We start from the raw sequence: 25,522 nt of genomic DNA, 5'->3' as shown, positions 1-25,522 counted from the left end.
AGGAACCAAGTTTTTGCCGTTATCGTGTAAAACACAACTTGCAAATAGTAGCTTTTGTAACATGTCACTTGGCGATAAACTTGCAGCACAAGTGATGTGAGCCTCTTTTAAACAACAAACGAAATTGGTTTAGGTTCCTTTGCGTGGGTGCCACTCACCTCTTTTCCTACGTTGTCTTGTGCAACCAAAGGAAATGCAGGACCGACTGCCTTGTTGACAGGGAGAACGCCGCTGTCGATTTTTTCATCACGAGTGGCAGTGCTGGGCAGTATCGAAGATACATGTATCTTAGATACTATCTTAGATACTCTTAGGGTATCTTGTATCTGTATCGCGATACGTCTCGCAAAACGAGTATCTGTATCTGTATTTTCGATACATTCAATAATGTATCGTGTATCTTAAGATACAAGATACTGATATCGCAACACCACCGTGCGAAACGATTATCGCTGGCTGAACTCCGCTTCTCAAGCTGGTACCGGCGCCACTAAGCCACCCGAATAAAACTAAGGGCAGCGACATAAATTTATGTTTATGCCAGAGTCCTCTAGTAAGGGCAGGTGATGAGGTCTGCGCGTCCCTATTGGTGGAACAAAGTCAAGTGGCAGCGCTCGCGCAGTCTCGACACAAACACGCGCGCGAACGTCTATACCCAGCCAACGTAGTCCTTCTTTTCTCGATTTTTTTCGTTTTATTTGTGTCAGTTCCATGACACTTTCTCTTAGCCACGGTCCTGCGCCGCGCACTCTAATGAGCGCGGCATCTGTCACGGAAATTCTTATGCCGCTTCCGTGTCGTTATTGAAGATTCTCTTGCGTGGTGCTTCGTTACGAAATCTGAAGAATGCAAGAACGGAGTTGCTTCGCGTCTCGTGGCTTTCCACACCAGTGACTGGAAGGACTTCGTGGATGTAAGTTTGCCTTACATACAATGACATTGGCTTATATGCAGAAAATGTTCTAAGAACTATGGCTCCACCGATATCGATGCTCGCTCTATTAGAACAAGCCTTTACCTACAAAAGATATCTCAGTGTACCGTATCTTTTTCTTCCTGCTATCTTTTCTCAAAGAGTTTTTGAAATCATAATTTGATTGTTAGCGCAAACGCTTTCTTATCTGCGCTTCTTTTGGATACGATACATTACCTAGGTCTCTATTGTTTTTTCCGGTGTTGTCGCTGCAATATCTCTTTTGTAAAGGGCTGCCAAAAGAAGCTCTCTGCTTTGTTGTTACTTTTAAATGCCTGCGTTATATTTGCTACTGTTTCACATTAATACTTCACTTGAATTTACTGTTCTGCCAAGGAGATTTTGAAAACAAATATATAGTTATGTGGACGTACCTTAGTATACAGTAATAATAATATTTGAGGTTTAACGCCCCCAAACCACGTTATGATTATGAGAGACGCCGTGGTGGAGGGCATCGGAAATTTCGACCACCTGGGGTTTTTCAACGTGCACCTCAACCTAAATACACTGGCCTCAAGGATTTTTGCCTCCATCGAAAATTCGTCCGCCGAGGCCAAAATTCGTTCCTGTGACGTTCAGGTCAGTAGTCGAGCACCATAACCACTAGGCCACCGCGGCGGGCTTGGAGTATACAGTGCAAACCGTTCTAATTTACCGTTTAATAAAACGGTGAAATTGATGTTGCATTATAATAATGGAAATTATTAGGAGCTATCTTATAGATGTTAGATGGGGGATTCGAGAAACATTTATACCAAATGTACCCTTTTTCTCATGAGCGTCCCAACTAGTATTTTCAGGCAATTTTGCGTAGGCAATTAATTTTCTATTGTCTTACCTTAACAGGTAAGCTGACGTTACTTCATCCTTAATTGGCAGAGTTAATTGGGGTCCCGCCTGCATCGGGTTTCTATACTTTTTCGCTGTGAATGTTTGATACAGAACCCCCTGTCTATTTTACTTATAATTTCTTTTTTTCGCCTTTTTTAGGCCTCCCAGATTTTTTTTACTATTACTAGTCGCCAGATCATCTGAGCTGTACGTGGCAATTACGCGAATAGCGGCGGTGTCCTGCGGCGCTTTGTGCAACTATACTATAGGTACTATAGTAGCTATAGGTACTATAGGTACTATAGGTACTAATAGATATTTCATTCAAATGAAACAAGGTTGATCACAGTTAATAAATTTCAAGCAGACATTTTTGTGCATTGGCGTTTGCTGCTACATTATATGAATCTATAATAACAAATTTGCGAATGTATCGAAGTATCTTAAGATACAACTGGCAAGTATCGTATCGGATACAATTATTGCGGTAGTATCTTGTATCTGTATCTCAAATACTTTTTGCCTGAGTATCTTGTATCGTATCGCGATACAATTTCAAAGTATCTTTGCCTAGCCCTGACGAGTGGTAAGGCGACAGACCATGCCGACGCCTTCGTTTCCTCGAGTGTGGCTGTCAACTGGAGTGAAGAGGCGGGAGGAGCGATCCGGAACTCTTGGAATGATCAACACACATACACTGATTATTTGTATTTAAAGACACCCTTTGTTCAACACACCCTTACTGTACGCACATCTGACACGAGTGTTTTGTTTTAAATAATTACGCAACGAAAACAAATTTTCACGTACAAGAAGGGGGGAACCTCGTTTCGCAATAGGCACTGGCTATGCACGAATGCACACTTCTCTTCTGAGAAATCACTTCAAAACTTGCTTTCAGAACAAGCCCGGCTTTACACCGGCATATTCGATACTCAAGCGCATCCTCCGGCAGTCAGGGGCACGCCGTAAGCGGTTATTGACCACGTGTTTTACAAACGTAACTCATCCTTAAATACTCATATAAACACATGCAAGTACGAGCGCTCGAACGACACCCAGCGCTCGTGGACGCCGTCTACGTCGAGATCAGACATGCCATATGCTAGAAATACTGCACATAGCTCCCACATTCAAGTACACTTACTCGATTCTGTTATAACGCCTAACATCATGGCAGATGTAGGCAAACCACGAAAACAGCAAACAGAAACCAAGGAAAAGAGTGCACGGCGGCGGCTGCCGCAACGCGCGCCGTCGAAAGTCTCGAGTTTTTCACCTCATCGGCGAGGCATGCCCAACTTAAGTGACTACCGCGTACGTGCTGGAGGCATCGTACTATATCTTCACCTCAAACTACCGTCTTTAAGCCAACAAAAACCATTATATATAGTGCGTCTAAGGGTTCTGTACACACTTCTTTTTTCACGTTCCCAGGCGCGGAAGTCCGCTGCACACTCAATGTTGATGGAAATGTTATTATGAAGTAGACTAAAGTGCATCTCGAAACGACATCTTGCACCTTCAGCAGTGCAGACACAATGTGCGATCAGCAAACAATGATTCTTGATAATTGTTTACAACTCTCATTTTATGGGAGCTTGCATAGCAACGCGCATAACGGTGTCAACTCGTTAACTGACAGTTTTAGTTAGGCACCCGCAACAGCCCTGCGGACGCAGGTTGCTGTTGGAAAACGCTCGCAGCCTACTTCCGCAGAGCTGCTGCAGACGCCCAGCTAAAGCTGTATAATTAATACTCACGAAAGCAGTACACGCACCGTTAACAGGGGCACGTTGTCCGTGTTCACAGCTTCATGAATATTCCGCCCTCCAAGCGTCACTTCGAGCACGGAGCCTGGCGTCACCGCCGCCGAAGATGCGCATGTTTGCTCGAAAACAAAACTACAAGACACGGAGCTCGGGCAACCAACGCAACGCATTCCAAAAGACCGAGGAGACTGAGAGAGGAGGCGGAGGCGCCGCGCCACCCAGGCTCTGTCGGCGAGCCAAGGCGCCGCAATGGGCTGAACGGCAAACGCACGATATGTGCAGCGCCTCATCACGGAAGCCAATTGAAGCACGCTACACGAGAGTCTAGTGACTGATGCAGTAATGCTCATTCTCTTTTTCTGCTTCTACCTCCCAAAAGGGATCAAATGAATACCCGAAGCGAGTAACTGTGCCGTGACCCTCTTTTGACTCTTTTTAACACGAAAGTGTTTTATGCCAGGGACCACCACGGCTTCACTGACGTATTTCCGTCACGGATATGACGTTGTAAAATATAAAGATGAACAGTTGGCAAACAAAAAAAAAAACCAGCAAAAAGTTCCGTCACCGGGAGTCGAACTTACTCAGAGATCGGTGGTACATCAGCGTGTTTTCGTTATCAATAGCGAGATGGCGCGATAAGAGCGCGCTGTAAAGGTCGTCACCCCACGTGGATGAGCGCGCGTCTCTACAGTGCGTGGTCGCTCGTGCGTGGCTTATCTCGTGATGGCGGTGGTGTGTACGTCTTGCGCTCTCACCGCAAGCTTGCGTTGAGAGCACGAAGGTCACTTCACTCACTGCAGCGGTTGCTTTTGCGAAAATAGCGCGCTGCTCACACAGAAATAAGTTACAACTCTGACAGTCAGTTCGCGCTCATCGTGTGTATGTTCGTTCCGTGTGCCCTTTCTGCTTGAGCAGCGCGTTGCAAGCTTCGAGCTGCTTGCCGTTCTTCGCGTGACATTACAATTTGTTGCTGTAGCATTCATTCCTTCAAGCTTGGGGCGAAAGAATGCGCAACAAACGCTCAACTACGTCTGTGAAGTCATGTTTCACTTTCGTGTTATACCGATATGAACGAGGGATCAGCCATGTCTTTTTTTTTCTTAGAGTGTGTAAGATAAAGAGCTGTAGGCACTCGTTCACTTCAAATGTTGGTAGGGAAAACAAGGAACATTGTTTTAGCTGTTAACATTATGAAAATACTGTGCAAAGAAACTTCATATACGAAGTGGTATGCTCCACAAACTGATAATAAATTGTATGCGGCACCTGCATGTAACGAAGCGCACATCAGCTCGAATACTCGTACATGTATATGGAAGTTATACTGGTTTATAAACGAACATGTAAATGAACGCATAAACGAACATATAAACAAACAAGAGTGCAGCCGGAGAAAGCAAATGGCGCTTTCAAAACATTTATAGGTCGCATGTATCATAGCACAACGACAGTATAGCCCCTGACGTGCAACTAGAAGGCAGATAAAGAGAGGAAGTAAAGAACAGGTGTACTAATGATCATTTGCAAAGACGTTGAACGCTGCTGTGCGCTTGCTATTTGACGCGAGAGCATCCGTGGAGCGGCTAAGAGATACTAGTTCACATGCCCAGCGCTTTTGCTACAAGATACAGCGGCCCTATCGGTAGCGGCCGTTAAGCGCATTAAAAGACACATAGAAAAGATGGTGTCGCATAAAAAAATGATTAACAACGGAACAAAACAGTAAAAAGGTATATGCACAAAACAAAAGCCTGCGTTTGAAAGAAGAAAATGAATCTTGGCGCTGAGTGTGGTGCAGAATCCCGGCGACCCAAGTCCCGTGATGTATGCTCAGCGTGCGAGAAAAGTCATCCTGCTGCGTGCCGGCGCGACGAGTTCTTTGTAGCCCCAGGGAGCTAGTGCTGTCCAAGCAAAGTTTGCGCACATTTTGGCGGCAGTGTACGCAGTGGGTTGTAGCCACGTTTCTCTGCGAGGAATCACATCACTCATATTGAAAAATGCACGCTCGCTCGCAATGACTCCCTTTTTTTGTGTCGCCGTTTCTGTGCACGTATTTCGCATGCTTATCTGTGACTCGACTATAAGCCGAAACATCGAGGAATGTGAAAGAGTGTGAAAAGAATGAAAAGTATAATGTTGAAATTGAAGTAGAGCGTGTGTAAGAATGGGAGATGAAGGATAAAACAATGAAGAAGCGAGTGTTGTGCTCGAGAAAAAGGAATGCGAGAACACTTTTTTTCTTTCATGTTCTTGCCATGGGTTTGCACCATGTATAATCAGGGTGTTCAATGAATAACTTTAATAATTATTATTTGGTTTTACGTCCCAAAACAGCAATATGGTTGAATGAATAACTGTTTTATAGGTTTACGCGCCATAGTAAAAAAGAAAGAGTAAAGCCGCTTGTTGTCTTGCATGTTTTCCTTAGGTTTGTGCAACTGTCCAGGCATGTAAAAAAATGAATTCCGGGGTTCTGCGCGCGAAACAACAATATGATAATGAGGGACGTGATTCCTTAGATTCTGGCACTCAAACTGTTGCTGTAATCTAAATTTGTGTGCGCAGCACTCACGGATTGCAAAATGGTGTAATTTTTTTTCTTTTCAGTATAATGACTGCTAAGAATAATTGCTCGTGATAACCGCGTCAAGGTGCTGCAATTATGGTCGCTAAAGGTAATGGTGGCTTTGATGTAAGTGCTCGAGTCAAAATACGCTGTTATGACACCGCCTGTACACACTGGAAACGAAAGTACGTGCGTGACTTAGCCTTCAGTTTAGGGTTTCAATCCATGAGTACTCCACATGAGAAACAAGTCAAGGATCTTAAGTCTTGAATAAGTCAACGGAAGGAAATTGGGAACTTCCAACCGTAAACGTTATTGGATTTCGAAGTGCCGAAACAAATTTACAGCACAAGCTATATTCCTTATCACCTTTTACATCGTCTCTTTTTTTTTTTGCGTAAACAATGAGTGGCACGACCGTAAATAACTGATGGCTTACATGAGAAAACGTTTGTTTTTTAAAAGCGCGTGCGGTGAGCTGGCGCATTGGAGTATGTCCTCGCAAAAGTTCTCGTAATGAGTCGTTTTCGGAATATATATATGTATTTATAGCGTAAACCCTGTTCTTCATTTTTCGAGCTTGAAGTCGCGAAGGAAGACACTTTTCGCTCATATTTCTGACTTTGAAAGAGTGCAAGCATTGCATACTGCGCCATTTTTTTTCTTTGTTTCATAAAATCTTTTTTGTCGGCTTTTTTATGGAAACAGCGATTAGAAGGAAAATGCAAAACTTGACATTCAATGTTGCGCTAAGAAAATCTTCCAACTATTAGCGAAGCATGTTTAAGTCTGCTAAATAATTTCTTTTCGGCAACTTAGACAACATGTATCAGCACTTACTTACAAAGGGTTGTACAATAAACTAAATACCTAAAACAAGCAAGATAAGAGAAACCTTCCCATATATATTTTTTTCAATATATAAATAAAAAAAAACGCAAGGCGCGTCAGTGCACTTCGCCTAATTCTAGCTTGTATTGGTTGGTCTTCGATTGACCTGAAGTTCAACGAACCTTCACGTCGCGTAACAATCGATTTCTCGTTGAGCAAGCCATCCTTTCTGGGCTAATTTTAAGGAGCCAAAAATAAGCGCAAGCGTAACACACGCAAATTGGGCTGGACAGAGATGGAAGACGAAGGGGTGAGGGAGGAAGAAAAAGTTTTGGGAAATGAGGCGACTCGAGCAGATGCCAAGTGCTCGTAGAAGCAGCAGCCTTCTCGTATATTTCCGCCCGCCTGTTTCCACGCTGCAGCCCATCATCCGCCATATTTAATAAGCAGAAAGCCGCGCTGCGTAACGCGGAAATCGGCGTCTGGGCCACGCCTGCTTTGTTTACCCTAGTTATCTCGCCTAGCAGCGCAAGATTGAGGAGGCACAGCTCACGCACATTAGCTGGGAGGCGTTGAGTTGAAACAGGGCACAAAGGATGAAAGATCCTATTTTCGGGATGGAAGAAGATTCTTCTTGGAGAAGATGGAGAGAAGGAAAAGCAAGAGGGAAAACACATAAGCTCGGGTCGTGTGGGAAGGGACGTAGAAAAAAACATCGTTTCCGCACAATTCCTTTGCATGCAATTTTATAATTTCGAACATTGGCCTGGGGAGGAGGTCGCCGGAGGAATCCCGCCCCCCCCCTCCCCCTTTGCCCGTCCCCCGAAATATTTTACGTTTTCATGTGTACGTATAGACGCATTGATAGAAACGCATGGACGGACGCGGATAAAGAGCAGTTGAACGTCCCCCCTCCCCCTCCCAATAGCACTGAAAAACATTTTTGGCGGCACCTCCACTTTTGAAACTTGTAGTTGTGACAGATCGCTGCCCTCCAAGTTTCTTGCTACAACGTATTCTAATCGAACGACTTCTTGTGGGGAACAAACAGCTGCTGTTCGAGAGTGCACTTCTAACGCGTCTTTGGAGCAATAAGCGCGACTGGAAAGCTTAGGCAATCGAAAGTGCAAGGCGAAGCAAATAAAAAACTATAGCGCAGTTTTTAAGAGGAAACAATAAATAAAAAGCAAAAGAACCTAAGCAAAACCGCTCTGGTTCGGCACGTGTGCGCTTGCGTACACATTCCAAAGATTGCGCAGAGTGACGTGATTAGAAAGAAAAAGGGGTCCTTTGACAAAGGAGGGCGATTGCTGCTAACAAGCGCTGTCGTGCATGCGGGCGACGCCACCTTACCGCGCGCTTGGAAAAGGCGGAGAAGCGACTGTTTGCGGTACGGAAGGATGGAAGCAAAAGTGTGCACTCCCGAACTAGAAGGGGAGGAGGTTTGATTTTTGCTGTCATTCGAGGGGAAGCGAAATGCTTGCGGACGTGATTAAAGGACCCTTCTAACAGATGCGGTGGCAGACTTCGATGTTCACATAATTGAGTGCTCTGGGGAACACTTAGACGATGCGATGCATGGACAAAGAATAACAACGTCAGAAATAAATGAAACCACCGGACTGCTGGTTCGTACTCCCTCCATGTATGTGCTTGTGCGGTCGCTCGACCGTGCCTTTTCTTTGTTACTCGTACGCCTTTCAATTCCATATGAGAGTGAAAATTTAGAGTGTATTTTCGAAAGCGTCCGCACACTTCCTAACGGCGTTGCTGGCAACGAAAAAGTTTTTGTGTTGCCCTTTGTTTTCAAGAAATTCACGTCATAACCTGCGCATGTGGAGCGCTGATGAGCTGAAGCGTTCACTTTAGTATGTTTCACTTATACATCGATGTTATATAAAACGATTATAAATAAATAAGTGCTAATAAAGTAAGTATCAGTTCAAGATGCGGAGTGGTAATTATGCTGACATCGCTGCACGGAAAGCCTTCCCGGCGCGATAGTGACAGCGGACGTCGAGAGGGCTGGTTTGCTTGGTGCAATATAGTGAGCGAGTTATGACGTATCTTCCAGTACCGAAAACATGTATTCATTACTGCGAGCAGACTAGACATGACTTAATTAATTTTATTTACTGCTGCTTGTATTTTGAGCATGATTTTTCCTTTCACAGCAGGCAATCAAAGTAAAAAAACGGTATTCTATTTTATATCTCTCGTGTTCACACCTACCACAGTCGAGGAAAAGTGCAGTTTATCGCTAGCACTTCCTAATGTAATGTTGATATTGTGTTATCGTATTCTCAAAGCTCATAACGGAAATTGGCTTTGTTTTATTACGGAAGTTTAGAATTTTCGTAAGAGAGGAGCTTCAAATAGTGCACACTGCGCGAGTCATGACTGTTTTGACTTGTCTGGATTTCTTAGTATTATTCCTCCTTCGCAAATGATGAGTACGCACGATTAGCACCTTTCTGATTGCCGCCACAACTATGCAGTACGTATGGTACACGTGACTACGCGCTCTGCAACAAACACATCGCCACTCATGCTTTGTGGCGAGAGCTATAAGTTTTAGCAATCGTTGGTACATTCTAGAAAACAACGAGGATTCTCTGTCTGCCTTGTCTCACGTGACAACGCTCGCATTTTGTCTATATAAACCAAAGAATTGCTTTTGTAGAAATCAAACGCTTTCGCTTGTTTAAGCGGGTTATTATGAATTCCTCATGAATGCACAATGAACATTCAATGGTGTTCGAAATCCAAATAACAGTATTCATGACGGATAAAACCAATAGATTTAAACATGAGTGTGAAACACATACGAAGAAAACTAGTCCTAAGCGACATACAACTTTCCCATTGAAGTATGCACTCTCGCGCTCTAACACAAATCTAAAGTAGACACCATCCACGAATGGAGTTTAGCAACACCGACTTCATGTAGTTTGTTAAGTTTTATTAGCTGTTAAACAGCCCACATACGCATTCAATTAGTTTTCAGCATTCTATGTGAGACTATCAGAGCACCCGCCCACATAGCTTGCGGGCATTCGAAGTCATCAGCGACCGACAAAGAATTAGAAAGTGGTAATTACACGACGTTGATACCTGCAGCATTTGGGGCGGTACGCTTATTGTGTGTCACCAGAAAGATGCATTGTGATTAGGGAGAAAAATGCAGTCCAATGCGACGAAATCTCTTCTATGCATTGAAGCATAGGTTTACGTAACGATTTTGGTCAAGGAATCCTTCCTCGTCGGCGATCCTTCCACTCAAGCTTCCGCCGACACGAAATCCTTCCGCCGACAATAAGCCTTAGCTTGAGTGGCATCAGCAGAAATTATTTATTTACTGAATGCTTATTGCTTCAACCTGAGGAAACCAACTGAAGAAAGGCGCAGCGTCGTCGCAAGTGACCTAATTCTTCGTGCAAGTCAAGCGTAAGATAATTTGTGATAGACGTCTATAATTTATTTATTTATTTATTTATTTGCTATACTGCCAGTCTCTACTGAGACCATAGCAGGTGGGCACTCCAGACAGATGCTATGATTGCTCATCATAGTAAAAAAAAACTGTAATACAGAACATAAAAGTAACATCAACCTGGCACTTTGTACATAATAATCTAGAAGAAGCGATTGTGTTCGAATCACTAAGATTTGCAGCGTAACTTTCATGAAATCTATTGGAACTCAGTGTTCTGAGGACCCGCTTCGAGCTCACACACTTCTGATGATCCTTCATTTATTGGGTATAACAGTCTAATTTTGTGACGCGGCTTCGTGCTTCTTGTATTTGTGCCCTATGCTGTTAACCAGGTGAGCTGTGGTCGCAACTATATTTTCCGTGACGGCAATGTCGCCTTCAACGTCGCCAAATATCGCTTAACATAACGTCGCTTTGAACTGCGGTGACATTAAGTGGACAACACGGAACAAAAAGCCGTTAAACTCATCTTCGTATTGCAGTGGCTCGTCGTCCAATGTCATATGAATCGCAACAAAGTGACGCACCTGTGTTATGGCGCAGTCGCAGGCATCTAAGCAGCAGGCACCATTCAATCTGGATCTTTGCGGTGGGACGGGCCATTTGTTTAGGGTCTTTCATGGTACCACTGGATGCCACGAACAAAGGCGTTAGTGCCTGGGACTTGAACAAAGAAATAAAACTGAAAAAAAATGTGAATGAAGGAGAGAAATACGGAACATCAAAATGAACGAAAGAGGCTTTCATAAGAGAGAAAACACACATTTTAGATTTCAACCCTCGCTTTCTCGGTCTGTTTAGATCAATACTGCAGATCATGATCTCTTCTGTCGGAGCGGCCTTCTTCATGGGATGGTTTCCTCGTTCTTGCGAACCATTTCCTGTATTTGGTGTATGCCAGTGAGTACGAGCATTACCTATAGGGCCACAACCACGTATCGTCTTTTGATTGCTCCCAGTAAAATTGGAGAAGCCTGGCTCACCTCAAGGGTTCCTGTGTTACGCCTGAGAGTGGTTGTCTTTGCAGCTTGCGTAATGCAATAAAAACGGCGCACGTTTAAGCCTATAAGAAAATTTTTCAGCGTCCGCCTCGTCATTGTTGAAGAAGTACTAGATGTCCACCTCCTTTTCATTCCAGGAAATGAAACGCATTGATAAATAGGAAACTTCTTGAAGCGAATCACCCTCTCAAAAACGCAACAAAGCGCTTGCGAAATGCGCTTGAAGGTGCATGCACCGCGAGAATTGCTGTCGTGATGGCCTCTCTTCGGCGCTCTCAATTCATGTCGGGAAAGGGTGCGGTCGTTTCGTCAGAATAGAAGTCGGGAGAATGCATGCCGTTGATCGCGTGTGTTCCCCCTCCTGCCGACGCCATGGCTGTTCCGAAAGCGCAAGCCCAATGCACTTGGTACTGGTAACATTTACAATTGAACACTGCTGATCTTTATCTGAGGAATGCACTTCTACAACATTCCCTCGCGCATGACCTGTCCTACGCAATTTTACCTTGGAGTTCTCGAAAGAACGCAATCGCCACGGTAAAGGACTGTTCAGAAAGGCACCACTACAGATTATTCTGCACAATGTTTCTATTTTTAGGGGCGAAGCTCCTTAAGGCGGCACCCGTTCGTCCCTCGTAGTCGTAGTCGTAGTAGTCGCAGTGCGTAACCAGTCTTACGCTTTGACCTCCAAGGTGGTGCCGGTGGGAGATTTTTCCTGTGCGTTGTTGAACAATAAAAAATTCGCATCGTGCGCGTTAACTAAAAGCCGAATTCTTCTGTCTCTCATTCCCCATTAGCAGCCATTGGCATGTTCCAGTAGGAAACGTTAGTAGAAGTGTAAGTGTTAGCTAAAAGACGACTTCTTCTGTCCCTCATTCCCATTAGCAGCCATTGTTTACCTCCAAGGTAGTGCCTGGTGAGATTTCTCCTGTGCGTGATTAAACAATAAAAATTTTGTTCAAAACGCCGTTGATTGATGAAATAAACCAACGAAAGACGCCAGATGTTTTGTAAAAGCAAAACGAAAGAACGCCAGATGTTTCTAAAGCAAAACGAAAAGACGCCAGCTGCTTAACAAAAGACCCCAGATGTTTTCTAAAGCAATGGTTTTCTAAACAATGAAAATTCACAGCGTACATGTAAAATTAAAGTGAGCTGCAAGTCGTCATAACTCATCGAACCTTTAGTATAAACGCGCCCGATCTCACGTCGGTGATGATGTACTGGGCAGAATTCACGGAAGATTCACGGTTTACCGATGAACCTCCGCAGCTTCGCCCACTCATCATCATTCACTCCGTGGATATGCTGTGATCTTTTTTTTGTTCTTTTGATTTTCTTTCTTTGTGAAAAGGCTAAGCACTGCCACTATTCTCTTTTCATTCTGTGTTATGATTTGATTTGTTCGTAATCACAGAGAGGCAATCGCAAGGTGCCAGTCCTAGCTTTCGTTGTTTTCGGTGACGTGAATCATACGCGACATAAGGAGTGGAAGCACGTGACTCGCGGCCATTGGAGTTCTTTGTTCGCAATGTAGATTGCGCAACCTATTACTCTGGGGGTCTCATCACCTTCGGCAATCGACTTGCTGCCTTCATAGCGAACAGTGTGTGCGAAGGAATAAAAAAAAAAACATGTATAAATTGACTGCCAGCGTCGCTACAGAGGTGGGAACATAAAAGGGGGCGTAAATTTTATTGCGCGAAGTGTGCGATCGCGCGTGCTAGAGCGTGTTCCACGCAGTCGGCTCGCTTTTTAACGAGGGCGTTGGTTCCGAAGGTGTTGCTACTGAGTGAATTAAGGACTGCGTTTTATTTCGCCGTAGACTATAAGCTTGATATAATTGCTAATTACCACATATAGCATGTTTAGCCGCCACAAAGCCGTTAGCATAAGCGTAGACATGAAAAACTCCTAAGAATTATTGCATAAAGAGAGGAACGTTTGGACTCTTCGAAGTTCTATGCTTGAGAATTGAATCTTCTCTCTGGACATTGGAAGACTGCTCTGACCAAGTGCAGATTTAGAATCGGGAAACGTGCCGCCATAATGTGACTCTTAGAAGCAAAAATAGTATTTTATTTTGTGCTTTGTAATAGATTACGGTATGCATTATTGGGATGACAGAAGTGTGCGCTTACACACGGAAGGTTGTAGTCCACCTCACGAAAGTCTTCATTGATTTCATTCATATCAAATCGATTATTCGACCTTTCTTTTTACTGATCATATCTACTGATCATATCCGATAATGAAGTGAATATCATCCGAAATTGGGAAGCATTCGGACAGGTTCTTTGTGGCGAAGCATCGCCGGACCCGTTGCTTCGCGATGGAGATCACCGTCGTCTTCGTAACGTTGACCCGGAAGAAGACACCTTTACCGCTTGACTTTATACGACACATCTTTATATACAGGGATATTTGCATAAAAGATGACAGCAAAATAAGAATGACCAGCGGTGGGGCCTCAAGCTGCAGTGTCGGTGTCCAGCCGCCAAGCTCTCGTGGTCAGCATAAGGACCCACCGGCTTTCTGACACCGGCCGAAACCGGGCGGCCATTTCCGTGGAAGGAGCGGGGGAGAGAGACGAGCCGACGCACCTGCAGATCTCGGGAATTTGTCAGCACACCTTAGCTCGGGGGTGGGGGGGGGGGGGGGGGAGGCACGTGGGCGCGGCCTTACAAATGAACATTATATCGTCAGTGCGGCAGATGGAATGATGACTTCTGTTCATGAACCTCCATGTGTCATGAGAAACAAAGCTCTTGAAGGCAGATCCACTACTCAAAATATTCAAAACGCAGATCCTACTTGCTGTTGCGATATCTTCAAACGTAGCTTTCTTGGCATTTTCGTGCAGTGCGGATATTGTGTTATCTACATTTGCAATAAAAAGGTGCTCGATAAATATGGACAGTTTCAAAGGCTTGTAGCTTAGAATAAAGTCTAAGCGCTGAAACATGAACATCTCAAACATAAAGGCGATGATGTGTAGTTGACGCGATCACAATGGCGCCAACACGACAGGGAGGTAGCGTAGACAGCAATTATTCTTAAGCAATCATTGTGATTGGTAACGATAATTGCGGTGTTTGCTGCCTGAGATGGGTAGTATAATTATTAACAGTGAAGAAAATGAATTCATTACAATGATCTTTAAGCGTTATATTGTTCGTAAACTATATTCGTGAGGTCATGTCTACTTCCATCCAACTATTGACCAGGCGCGCGGATAGGTGTAAATATATAATGCAAATATTATAATCATGAACAACAACAACAACGATGACGGCGACGAAGACACCGTGATGACGTCGCAATATACTAAGGCATTAGTATAGCGCCATGGTCACAATGGAATGACGTCAGGATAATAACCGCTGCGTGTTGATCAGAATATTAGGGAATGCGATGCGACAAGGTAAAGACTGCACATCCCCGACAATGACAATGACATCAAAGCTCAGAAGTTATCATAACCTAACAAAGACGATGAATTGACAGCGGCCGAAAGACTGAGACTGCATTACAACGACAATGTGTTTTTGTTGGAGCCTGTGTTGGAATTTACCTGCACATCTGCCACGCCAAGACGTCTCGGTTTTCTTTTGACTTGGTGCCAGGTTACACTCTGCTGAGCATTGGACAGTTGTGTACACCACACGTTAGGTTATACGTCCCCAGATCATCCACCGAAACAGCGACTAACTGAGCAGCCACGCCAAACCCGAAAGCGTGAGCAGAGAAGGCTTCGATTTGAGATTCGGTACCTGGATCAAACCAAATCGGACAGAAGATGGCACCGTGGTCATCGATGCATGTTTCAACCTCAACGACAGCTTGCTGCCTCACAATGTTCTATGTGATCAAAATATAGTTGTAAAATGAATGCTTTTATTCGGCGCATCCAGAGACAAAAGAGGTTCTTTTTGACAGGTACATGATGTACCGACGTATTTCCGTCTTTCTGTCTCTCGTACTGCCTAGCCTAGGCCAGATATAAGTCAAGCACAGGCTTATGCGTTGAGGCGTGAGGATAAAAATGCCCTACGACGCCGAGGAACACATACTGAGTCTGAACACTCTACCGGGAAACATAGGGACAAGAATGTGGGTGCACGACACATTAAAACTACTGGAAATGTTCACAAGGCGATGCGCCTGCTTTATTGAAATACATTATTTCATTTTAGCTCTGTTCACATACAGACATAGTGCTGCCTATTATTTAAGAGTTTGAGCTCCAGCTTTTACAAAAAATCTCATATTTTTTTTTTAAACAAAGATAAAACCGAGCGATGCGTACGCTCCGTTTCTTCGTCCTCAAACTTTAGTTGCGTTGGTGCATCGGCTGCTTCATTTTTGGCCTTGAGTAGCATTGTTTCCATTGCAATATGTCTCTATTTTCTCACTTCTCTCTTCATTTTCTTTGTTTGGGCAGTTTCAAGAGGTACGATGGCCGTCTCCCAAAGCACCTTCGTGCGACAAAATACAGGTAAGAGTGCTTCACCTGTCACACAGAAGTAAGAGGAAAAGGTTCCTTTACAGGTGAACGAAAGCAGACTGGGTGCCTTGGGGTAAAAGAAAGGCTCTCGTCTTCTCTAATTGTGATAGCCACTAGTGCTCTTATTTATAAGACCACTAGTAGCTAAAAGACTTATTTGTAAGAGTTACCGTAATATTGTATAGAGTGTATGGGTGCGAACACACTGGGGGTGCGCAACTCTCCCGCGCGCCGCTCACCGCTCGCTCGACGACGTTTTTCTCTCTTTCTCCCGCGGAGCGTCAGAGATTCTCTGTTGCCGACCGAATCGCTCCCTGTGTTATTTTTACCGCTGCCGCCGGCTGCCGCGCAAGCAAACCACAAAAAAGCGCCTCCTCTTCTTCCCCAGACGGACGTCGTCTCCTCACCCGCGCCACCCCTCTCAGTCTGTCGGGGAAAAACCGCGAGCCGACAGCGAGCCGGCGAGCGCGCTCGCCTGGACATGTCCGCTCTTGTCTCGGTACTCTCGCGGTGCCGGCAAGGTGGACAGCATGCCGCTGCTTGCCGGGTGGGATGCCGCCGCGACATGCTTTCCGCCAGTGTGTACGCATCTTATGCCTTCCGAAAGGTTTTTCTTTCGCTTGCAATAAGAAACCAGTAAAGATGCGTTACGTAGGATAAACATATTTGCGTTATCGCGATAGTTCTTTGTAACTGTTGCGTGTTGTTTGCCGACATTGTCACTTTATGTGGTAGTATTTATTTTTATAGATGCAAGTGTTCTCGGGTCTTTGAGCCCCATTCTAAGAATTTCTTTCCTACGAACCGGGAAACCCAGTCGTACAATATTTAACTAGATCATGTATTGACTTTTTATACTCAAATCATTAGGACATATACAGTAGATAATCCTTTACCATATATCAAAGAAAATCACTAGCCTCATTTGTCATTTGATAGGAGTCTGAATTACTCAACTAAGGTAGTATGTTGAAAAGATACAGTGGCAGCACATATGTCCTAACCTATAATTCAAGCTCAGTTATGTGGCCACACGACGTGTTGAGGCTTCTGGCCCTCAGGGCATGTTGCCTGCAACATAGTGCGCAGTCCCACCCCCTCCAAGTGGGATGGGCGGAAACTGCTGGTTCATGCCGCGAAGTCTAGAACTCACTGGCGCAGCTGTATGGCCAATAGCAGAGAAGCAGTGGAGGGCTAATTCTCCTTCGGTGCTTCTCTCGCGATATCGAAGAACGACGACGAAGTGTTCTAATAACTGATCGCTTCTCTCGGTGCTCTCTGCGTTTTCGGTGAAATCTACGGTTTTTTCTGGTGCCTCGGCTCCCCGTCTTGCGGCCATGGACGCGGAGCCTTCCCGAGGCCCACCTGGCCAGAAGTCATCACTGCTGTCAACCGCAAGGAAACGAGGAAGCTCCCTCAGTGACACCGAGGACACCGAACTGTACTCAGTGTCGGAAGATGACACATCAGACGACGGCTTCATCCCCGTCCAGAGCAAAAGGGCGAAGAGAAAGATCTTCAACGCGACTCCGTCAACTCCTGCGAGTACAGCGACTATGAAGCCAAGGCTTGAACGTTGGCCGCACGTCATCATCTTCGTGCCGGAAGAATCGGGCAACCTACGATTGCTGAACAGGCAAGCCCTATCCGCTTATCTAGAATGTGCGGTGCCCAATGAGATTAAAGACATTAGAGTCAATACACGGAAAAACATCCTTGCTATAGACGTGATCCATGTGAGTGCGCTCGGAAAACTTCAGCAAATCACGGAGCTAGGCGGCATCAAAGTGCGTCCTTTTATCCCGATGGACGATACATCCATAGCCGGTGTGGTTTACGACATCGATGTTGCAATTCCCAACGCGGACCTACCCACCCTCATCAAACCGGCAAATGAGGGCATCGTCATCACGCAAGTGCGACGTCTTGGTCAGACACGGTGTGTAAAAGTTATATTCAAGGGGGACTGTATACCATCCCACGTCAAAGTCGGGCATTTCCGGCACCCTGTTCGCCCATTTATACAAAAGCCACTTCAATGCCATCAGTGCTTCAAGTTAGGGCACGTCAAGGGCGTGTGCCCCAACTCTTTATTGTGCCCCCGGTGCGCTGAACCACACGCGGAAGAGACCTGCCGCTCCACTGTTCTGAAGTGCGCCAACTGTAATGGCTCTCACGCTGACTGTCCTCGCATCAAGAAGGAGCGTGCTGTTCTCAAACAAATGGCGAGAGACAACTCGACCCACAGAGAGGCTGCCGAAGCAGTGCGACGTCGGCGCGGGCGGCGACGTCATCGTTCGACCTCAAAAAAGGCCCATGCTCGAAACGACAGCGCCCACTCCAATGCGGCACCATATCGTGAAACCACGAAAGGGCCAGTCAGCTCAAAGACACCAGCGGATAGGAATCTTTCCCCAAAGGAATGGCCTGCGCTTCCGAACCGCTTACTTGACAAGGAACCTCAGGAGGTGACGCGCCCTATGGAGACTTCACCCGCCGCTGATGACGTACCTAGGGCACATTGTCAAGTGATCTCTATGCTTCGTTCCCTCATGGGCGCCATTCGAGAGGTGTTATTGGACATGGGGACAGCGCCTGCACGGAGTTCACTTAAAGTACTGGACGCTTTGAGCCCAGTGCTTGAATCTCTTGTGTAGAGCCATGGCTACCAACCACTCTTCTTTTCGATCGGAAGTCAAGACAGCGTCAGTCATCCAGTGGAATGCGAGAGGGCTCAAATCACGCCTTTCTGATTTTCGTCAATTTGTGAACACTAACGGTTTCCGCATCATCGTCATTTGCGAGCCCAACATATCGAAACCTGGCAGATTATCGGGGTACGAAGCTGTCATGTCCTCGACAAATGGGGCATGCAGCAAAATCATCGTTTATGTTCGGCGTGAACTCACTTATTTGCTACAGCCAACTGCGCCTGATGACGACAATCAGTATGTGTGTTTGACTGTTAAAAAGAACGAACTCATGCTTACTTTAATAGGCGTTTATATATCGCCTTCGAGTACTTTTAATTCACGAAGATTAGAACATATATTGACTGTATGTCCTGCTCCATGGGTCATTATAGGAGATTTTAATGCGCATCATCTGGCATGGGGAAGCACAAGCACAAACGCAAGAGGACGACGATTGGCAAGTTTCGCCTCTAATCATGGCCTTTCTCTCCTGAATGATGGCAGCCCAACATTTCTTCGAGGTGTGACATACGGCAGCTGCCTTGATCTTACTTTCGTCTCCAGCTCCTTCACCAGATGTGTTAAGTGGTTCTCGGATATTGAGACACATGGAAGTGACCACATTCCTACCTATCTTCACATCAAAGGGCTCTCCAAGTCTTGTCTACAGAAGACCATCAGAATGACTAATTGGACCACTTTCCAGTCTGATATGGAAAGTGTTTGCCAAGCGGGCCTGCCCACTGGGCTAGAGCAAGCAATCAAGAGCACAATACAAGACGCAACGCGCCCGATCGTGATTCCTTCTAAGCGAAACGATTTCGATACAGAATTGGAACGACTTCGAGCGCTTCGCCGTCGTGCGGAACGACGATATCGGCGTGCCAAGTCCATACATGACCTTAGGACAGCCAGGCGAATGCAAAAGAAAATCCAGCGTCGTATGGACAGATTGGCCTCTCAACGATGGACAACGTTTTGCCAGACATTAGACCCTCGCAAGCCCCTTTCTCAAATCTGGAGGACGGTGCGTGGTTTGCGCTGTCATCCTGAACAGCGCTTTCCCTTCAAGGCGTTGGCACTTTTCAAAAGCGACAAGACATCGAAGTTGCAGAAGATTTTTGCGCGAGGATCGCCGACCAAGCGGTTCGTCCAGATCCCGTTGCCGGATGTGCCATCTCCTGTTCCCGTGATAGCCGAATGGATCTTCCTTTTACAATGGAGGAACTCGAGGCAGCACTGGCTTCATGCAGGCGTTCTTCATCTCCGGGGCCAGATGGCATATCGTACCGAGCCTTGTGCAATCTTGGTGAGGCCGCACGGGGAGAACTACTGCGACTCTACAACAACTCGTGGCAAGAGGGCAACGTTCCCGACGAATGGAAGACAAGCCGATTAGTACCACTCCTGAAGCAAGGCAAGTCCCCACTTAAACTTGCCTCGTATCGCCCTATTGCATTGGCCAGCTGCGTGGGGAAGATAATGGAACGAATGATATATGGCCGCCTGGAGTGGTATCTCGAACACTACAAGATCTATCCAAACTCCATGGCTGGTTTCCGACGTGATCGCTCATGCATAGACAATGTTCTTGATCTCGTTACGTACGTTCAACAGCAGAGATCACGTAAGCGACTATCTGCAGCGTTGTTTTTGGATGTGAAAGGCGCCTATGATAATGTTCTACACGAGGCTATTATCGATGCACTTGAGGTGGTTGGCCTTGGTGGTCGAGTTCTTCAATGGATTGGTAGCTACCTGTCTGCAAGGTCATTCTTTGTGTCCACCGAAGACGGCCCCACCACAGTACGCTATACCTGCCGAGGCGTTCCTCAAGGCGGAGTACTCAGTCCCATACTATTCAATCTCGCCCTCATTCAACTTGTCGAATCCCTGCCAAGTACGATCAAGGTATCTATATACGCAGACGACATATGTATCTGGACCTCAGCTGTTACACGACTTCAAATACGTGCGAGACTTCAAAAGGCTGCAACATTGACAGCGCACTACCTTAGCAAACAAGGCCTCAGAATATCCCCGGAGAAATGTGCATTGGTGGCGTTCACGCGCAAACCAATGACACCATATGCCATTTCTATTGACGGGCAGTCGATTGCTTATGCCAGAACCCACAAATTTCTCGGCATAATTATTGACAGAAACCTGAATTGGAGCCCACACGTGGCCTATTTGAAGAAGCGCCTGACGGCCATTGCCCAGCTGCTCAAGTTCCTGGGAGGGAAAAACTGGGGCATGTCAGTAGATGCAATGTTGGAATTATACAGAGCACTCTTTCTTGGGTTTCTGAGATATAGTCTGCCTGTACTAACCAACACCTGCAAGACAAATCTTCGCGTTCTACAGGCTACACAAGCTCAGGCACTCAGAGTTTGCCTAGGCCTGCCCAAATGTGCGCCAACAGAGGCGACTATTGCCATTGCCAAGGATCTACCGATACAAACGCACATTTCGTTAGAAGCCCTGAGAGCTCACATCAGGCATTTTGCTCGAGCTCCTAACCACCACCTGGCAACACTGCCCTCAGAAAGACCGCTAGCATCATACTGCGCAACAATCCGGAGTTACTCCGCCAACCTACCGTCAGGCTTCAGCCCCGCATCCAAACCACCGATTCCACCTTGGTGTTTGGTTCGTCCTGCAGTGCACCTCAGTGTACCAGGAATCAAGAAAAAATCTGATTTGTCATCGCCTGTCCTGAAACAGCTATCTCTGCTTCTACTGCACGACAAATACACCGACCACATACATATTTACACCGACGGCTCAACGACCATCCGTGATTCGTCCGGAGCAGTAGTTGTCCCAGCGAAAGGTGTAACAGTTAGCTTTAAGACCGACCACCCAACAACATCAACGGCTGCTGAACTGACAGCTCTTCGCGCTGCACTTTGTGTTATCAATCGCGAACAACCGCAGCGACGGTCAATTTTTAGCGACTCCAAAGCATCCCTACAATCTCTCTTGTCAGCCCTGTGGCGTGGACCTTATGAACAACTGGTCTTCGAGATAAGACACCTCATTCATACGTCACTCGAGAAGGGACACCAAGTGACATTTCAATGGTTGCCAAGTCACTGCGGCGTGCTTGGCAACGAACATGCCGATAATGCTGCTCGGTCAGCTTTGCAAGGCGACAAGGAAGAGGCTATACCCCTTTCAAGGTCTGATGCTGCTGCCATGCTTCAAAGGATGGCAAAGAATATTTCGCACTCAATACTGAATGCCTCAAGAAGCCAAAACTATCGACAACACCACCTCAGCGAGTTGTGGCGACTTCAACTACCATCTGGACTCCGCCGAAGAGAGGCCACTCTGCTATGCCGCTTGTGGCTAAGAGTGGCTTTCACGAAGTCATATTCGTTTCGAATAGGGATGGCCGACAACGCTCTTTGCGACGCCTGTGGCACCGAGGAGACCTTGCAAGCATATCTTCTGCGACTGTCCCTCGCTACGACTGCGCAGAGACGATCCCTCAGTATTCGCTCTCGCTCAGTCTTCACTAGCAGACCGTTGACACTAGACACGATTCTCCAATGTCATCCTGAGAAGTCATCGACAAGTTCAAGCAACCAAGGCATTGCTCAAATTCCTAAGGACAACAGGCTTACACGAGCGGCTGTAGACTTTTTAATGATGCCGCATACCGCAAAAGACTGCCGCTCTGCGCTGTGACGTTATGTGTGTGCGCGTGTGTTCCCCTCTCTTTCTCTCTTTCTTTACTCTTCTTTCGATCTCCCCCATCCCTTCCCCCTGTACAGGGTAGCATACCGGTTATGCCAAACTGGTTAACATCCCTGTCTTTCCTCTCTCCCGTTTTCTTCTCTTAGATCAAGGAACCCGTACGGGTCCCGAAACGTCTCTGTGTTTTCACCTTGACTCGTTCAGCGACCGCATCTTCATCTTCATCATGTTAGCTGACCAGACGAACTTTCGTCGAACTCTTGACTATAGATGTCGATTGTGCATTTGCTTGGGTTAATTGTTTGTGGGCTTGATTAGAATTGGTTAATGCTATAGGTTGGTTTATGAGCGGCTCACCAGGGAGCGAAAAAGGTAGCTGTACTCGTCGTTGAGCATCTCGATCTGCATAGCCTGCATGAGGAAAGGTTCGGTGTCCTCCTCCTCGATGGCGACGAATATGTGCGTGTGGCCGTCCTCGCGAACGCGCTTGAGCACGTCGCGGAACGAGTCCGTCGAGTTGCGCGCGTAGTGGTCGGCGTCGATGTCCGCCTCGCGCAGCTCCTCGAGCAGGCCCTTCATCTCGGCTACCTCTGATAGAGAGAGAGGAGGAGAAGGGGGAGTTAAAATGAACATCCGTGAGGCGGGCAAAACAGAAATGGTTGGAGAGATAGTAGCTGGTTAGTTTATTAGGATGAACGCCTTGGATGCCTCACCAAATGCAAAAATTGATCATCGGTGACGGCGGCGTCAACACGAGGGATGCGAAAATCATCACCGTGTGATGACCTCACCATGACGTCACAGGCCGCTAAAATTTGTAACGTCATGACATCATAGTGACGTCATATAAAGTGAGGTCGCGCGATGACGCCACCACTTTACGTCATCGCTTGCTCAAAAGTCTGCCAATCACGGAGGCAGGGCAAAACTGGGTGAGGAGAAGGAATTGCAATGCCTCCGATCACGAAGGCTGTGCAAAACCACCTTAGGGGCAGGAAACTTTCGGAGAGGGGCGGGGGAGGCTCAATACATCGATTGAGAAGAAAAAGAAGATGACTTCCGCCTTCGAGTCGTCTTAGGCGGATGCATAGGGAACCTTAACTGTGAGTTTTTTATTGATTGATTGATTGATTGATTGATTGATTGATTGATTGATTGATTGATTGATTGATTGATTGATTGATTGATTGATTGATTGATTGATTGATTGATTGATTGATTGATTGATTGATTGATTGAACGTTCAGAAAAAAATTGACAGAAAGATGGGAGAAAAGACAGATAGGAACGTTAAATAGAACAAGTATATGGTTTGTTACCCTGCAAATATAAGCGCGGATTAGTTGAAAGCGGTTAAGTAGATCAATATAAAGAAACAACAAAAACAGAGGGAAGGAGAGAAGTAGGGAGGACCCAGCAGTGCGGGTATCTGGGTCTGCCCACAGCGCCCCCAATCTTTCTTTGACGCCTGCTGAGCTCGGAAATCGTAACAATGTCCCTGTTGTTTTGTGAGCTCGCAGAGCCTCAGGTCATGGACAACATCCGATATAAGAATATTTTTTATCGTTCCGACAGCTTAGCAGTATCAGAAAGAGAGTTCACCTGGTCTTCTTTAAAGCCCATCAGAGTGTATAGCTATCAGAACATCTCTTTGCTTCTCGCCACCATCGAAACGCGGCCTGCGCGGTAACGCAAGTCGACCCCTTGACCTCGATATCATCACAAACACGTCACAATCACTGAGCTACCGTAACTGCAAGCTGAAAAACTCGTGAACACCGGGTTTCGCTGCAGCCAGCGACACTCTCTGTCCTTTATCTTTTCAAGCCTCCGGCTTAACGTCTGCCTTTTTTTTTTCGTAGCTGAAAGATGAAAGATAAAAGTGCTGGTCTCAGAAGGTGTTGAATGGGAGGGGAGGGGGGGACGTGCTTGGTTTTTCAGTTGCTACCGCTATACTTGTAGAGCATGCAACCGTGGCCGCGTGTCGTCGGTTGCGTGGCCACGTGGCGGATCAGCTGAAAAGTACCTTTCAGCTGTAAACGCTGAAACAACTTATTGCGTAAACATGAGAAGAATTGCGTAAGGAACACCTCGGTAACAAAATTGCGATGTCGGAAAGCGCTTTCGTTTGGCCGAGTCTCCTGTGCCCACATGCTGAGGAAAAAAGCGTTTACGTAATTTCGTAAATCTCATCTTGCTTCGATCTGACGGCCGAAAACGGCTTAGATAACACGCACTATTTTTCTTTTCTCCCTCATAACGCTCCTCTGCACCCTGGGTTTGAATGCTATAGGCGCATGCAGCGGTCCACACTGAAGCATACTGAATGCTATGATCTTCTGGGTATTTGTTTCGTTTCTGAAAGCCTTCACTTTTTCAGCGGTATGCATTCAATATATTCAAGACTAGTGGCGCAGCAATTAAGAAACGCTTCTTGCGAAAGATTCTTAACTTCCTAAACACCTTATCCGTAAAGTCTATGTTAAAATAAGGGCACAGTGTTATAATTTCGCTCATTAAAGATGATCTACATATAAAGTAGGAAGAACGAGAATAAGGAAAAAACATCTTTCAATTGCGGCACAACAAAAACAACCAGAAATTAGATGTAACACAATTCCCAGAACAATATCCGGAAAACCTCGAAGAAAGATTGTAGAAGGGAGTGCGTTTCATACCTTAGCCTATGTGCGATTTATTATTATAAGTCATACGAATATATACTTGAACAACGAAGACAGGGCTACCACAAGGATAGCACTCTTACACGCTTGGCATCAAGTGTCATGAATAGTTTGCAAAGCACAGTACTTTTAAACAATCAGAACGCCGGAACTTCATACCTTCACATAGCATTTAGTGTTAGCAAACGGCTGCTATATGCGCCGGTACCAGCGGTAATCATACATTTTACCGCGATAGCGTTAAAAACCTCGTTTCGTAGACATTCTGGCGTCGGCGTCAGTGTCGGCGAAGATGTCGGCGTCTTTGATTGCGAGCGAAAAATCATCGACTTGTCCATGACCGAAAAAACGAAAAAGATGCAAATAAAATTAATAAACAAATATTAGGTTCGAGTGAGAATCAAACCCACGCTGTCTGCGTGGAAAGCAGGTGTTCTAACGCAGAGCCGCGCTATTC

The 25,522-nt window shown here is 46.0% G+C and overlaps 1 protein-coding gene across 1 annotated transcript in view; it reads right to left on the bottom strand.

The window, feature by feature from the left end:
* The window catches only part of LOC119397582 (glutamate receptor ionotropic, kainate 1), a 121,282-nt gene that overhangs the window by 55,927 nt on the left and 39,833 nt on the right, over positions 1-25,522 (bottom strand). The window contains exon 4 of the mRNA XM_037665007.2: positions 22,739-22,971. Within this exon, the coding sequence (XP_037520935.1) occupies positions 22,739-22,971 (233 nt within the window). The remainder of the gene's footprint in view (positions 1-22,738; positions 22,972-25,522) is intronic.

This window comes from Rhipicephalus sanguineus, chromosome 6 (assembly GCF_013339695.2).
Source record: "Rhipicephalus sanguineus isolate Rsan-2018 chromosome 6, BIME_Rsan_1.4, whole genome shotgun sequence".
Classification (NCBI taxonomy): Eukaryota; Metazoa; Arthropoda; class Arachnida; order Ixodida; family Ixodidae; genus Rhipicephalus; species Rhipicephalus sanguineus.
The sequence above is the reverse complement of the archived record's forward strand: the minus strand, read 5'-3'. Positions and strand labels throughout refer to the sequence as shown.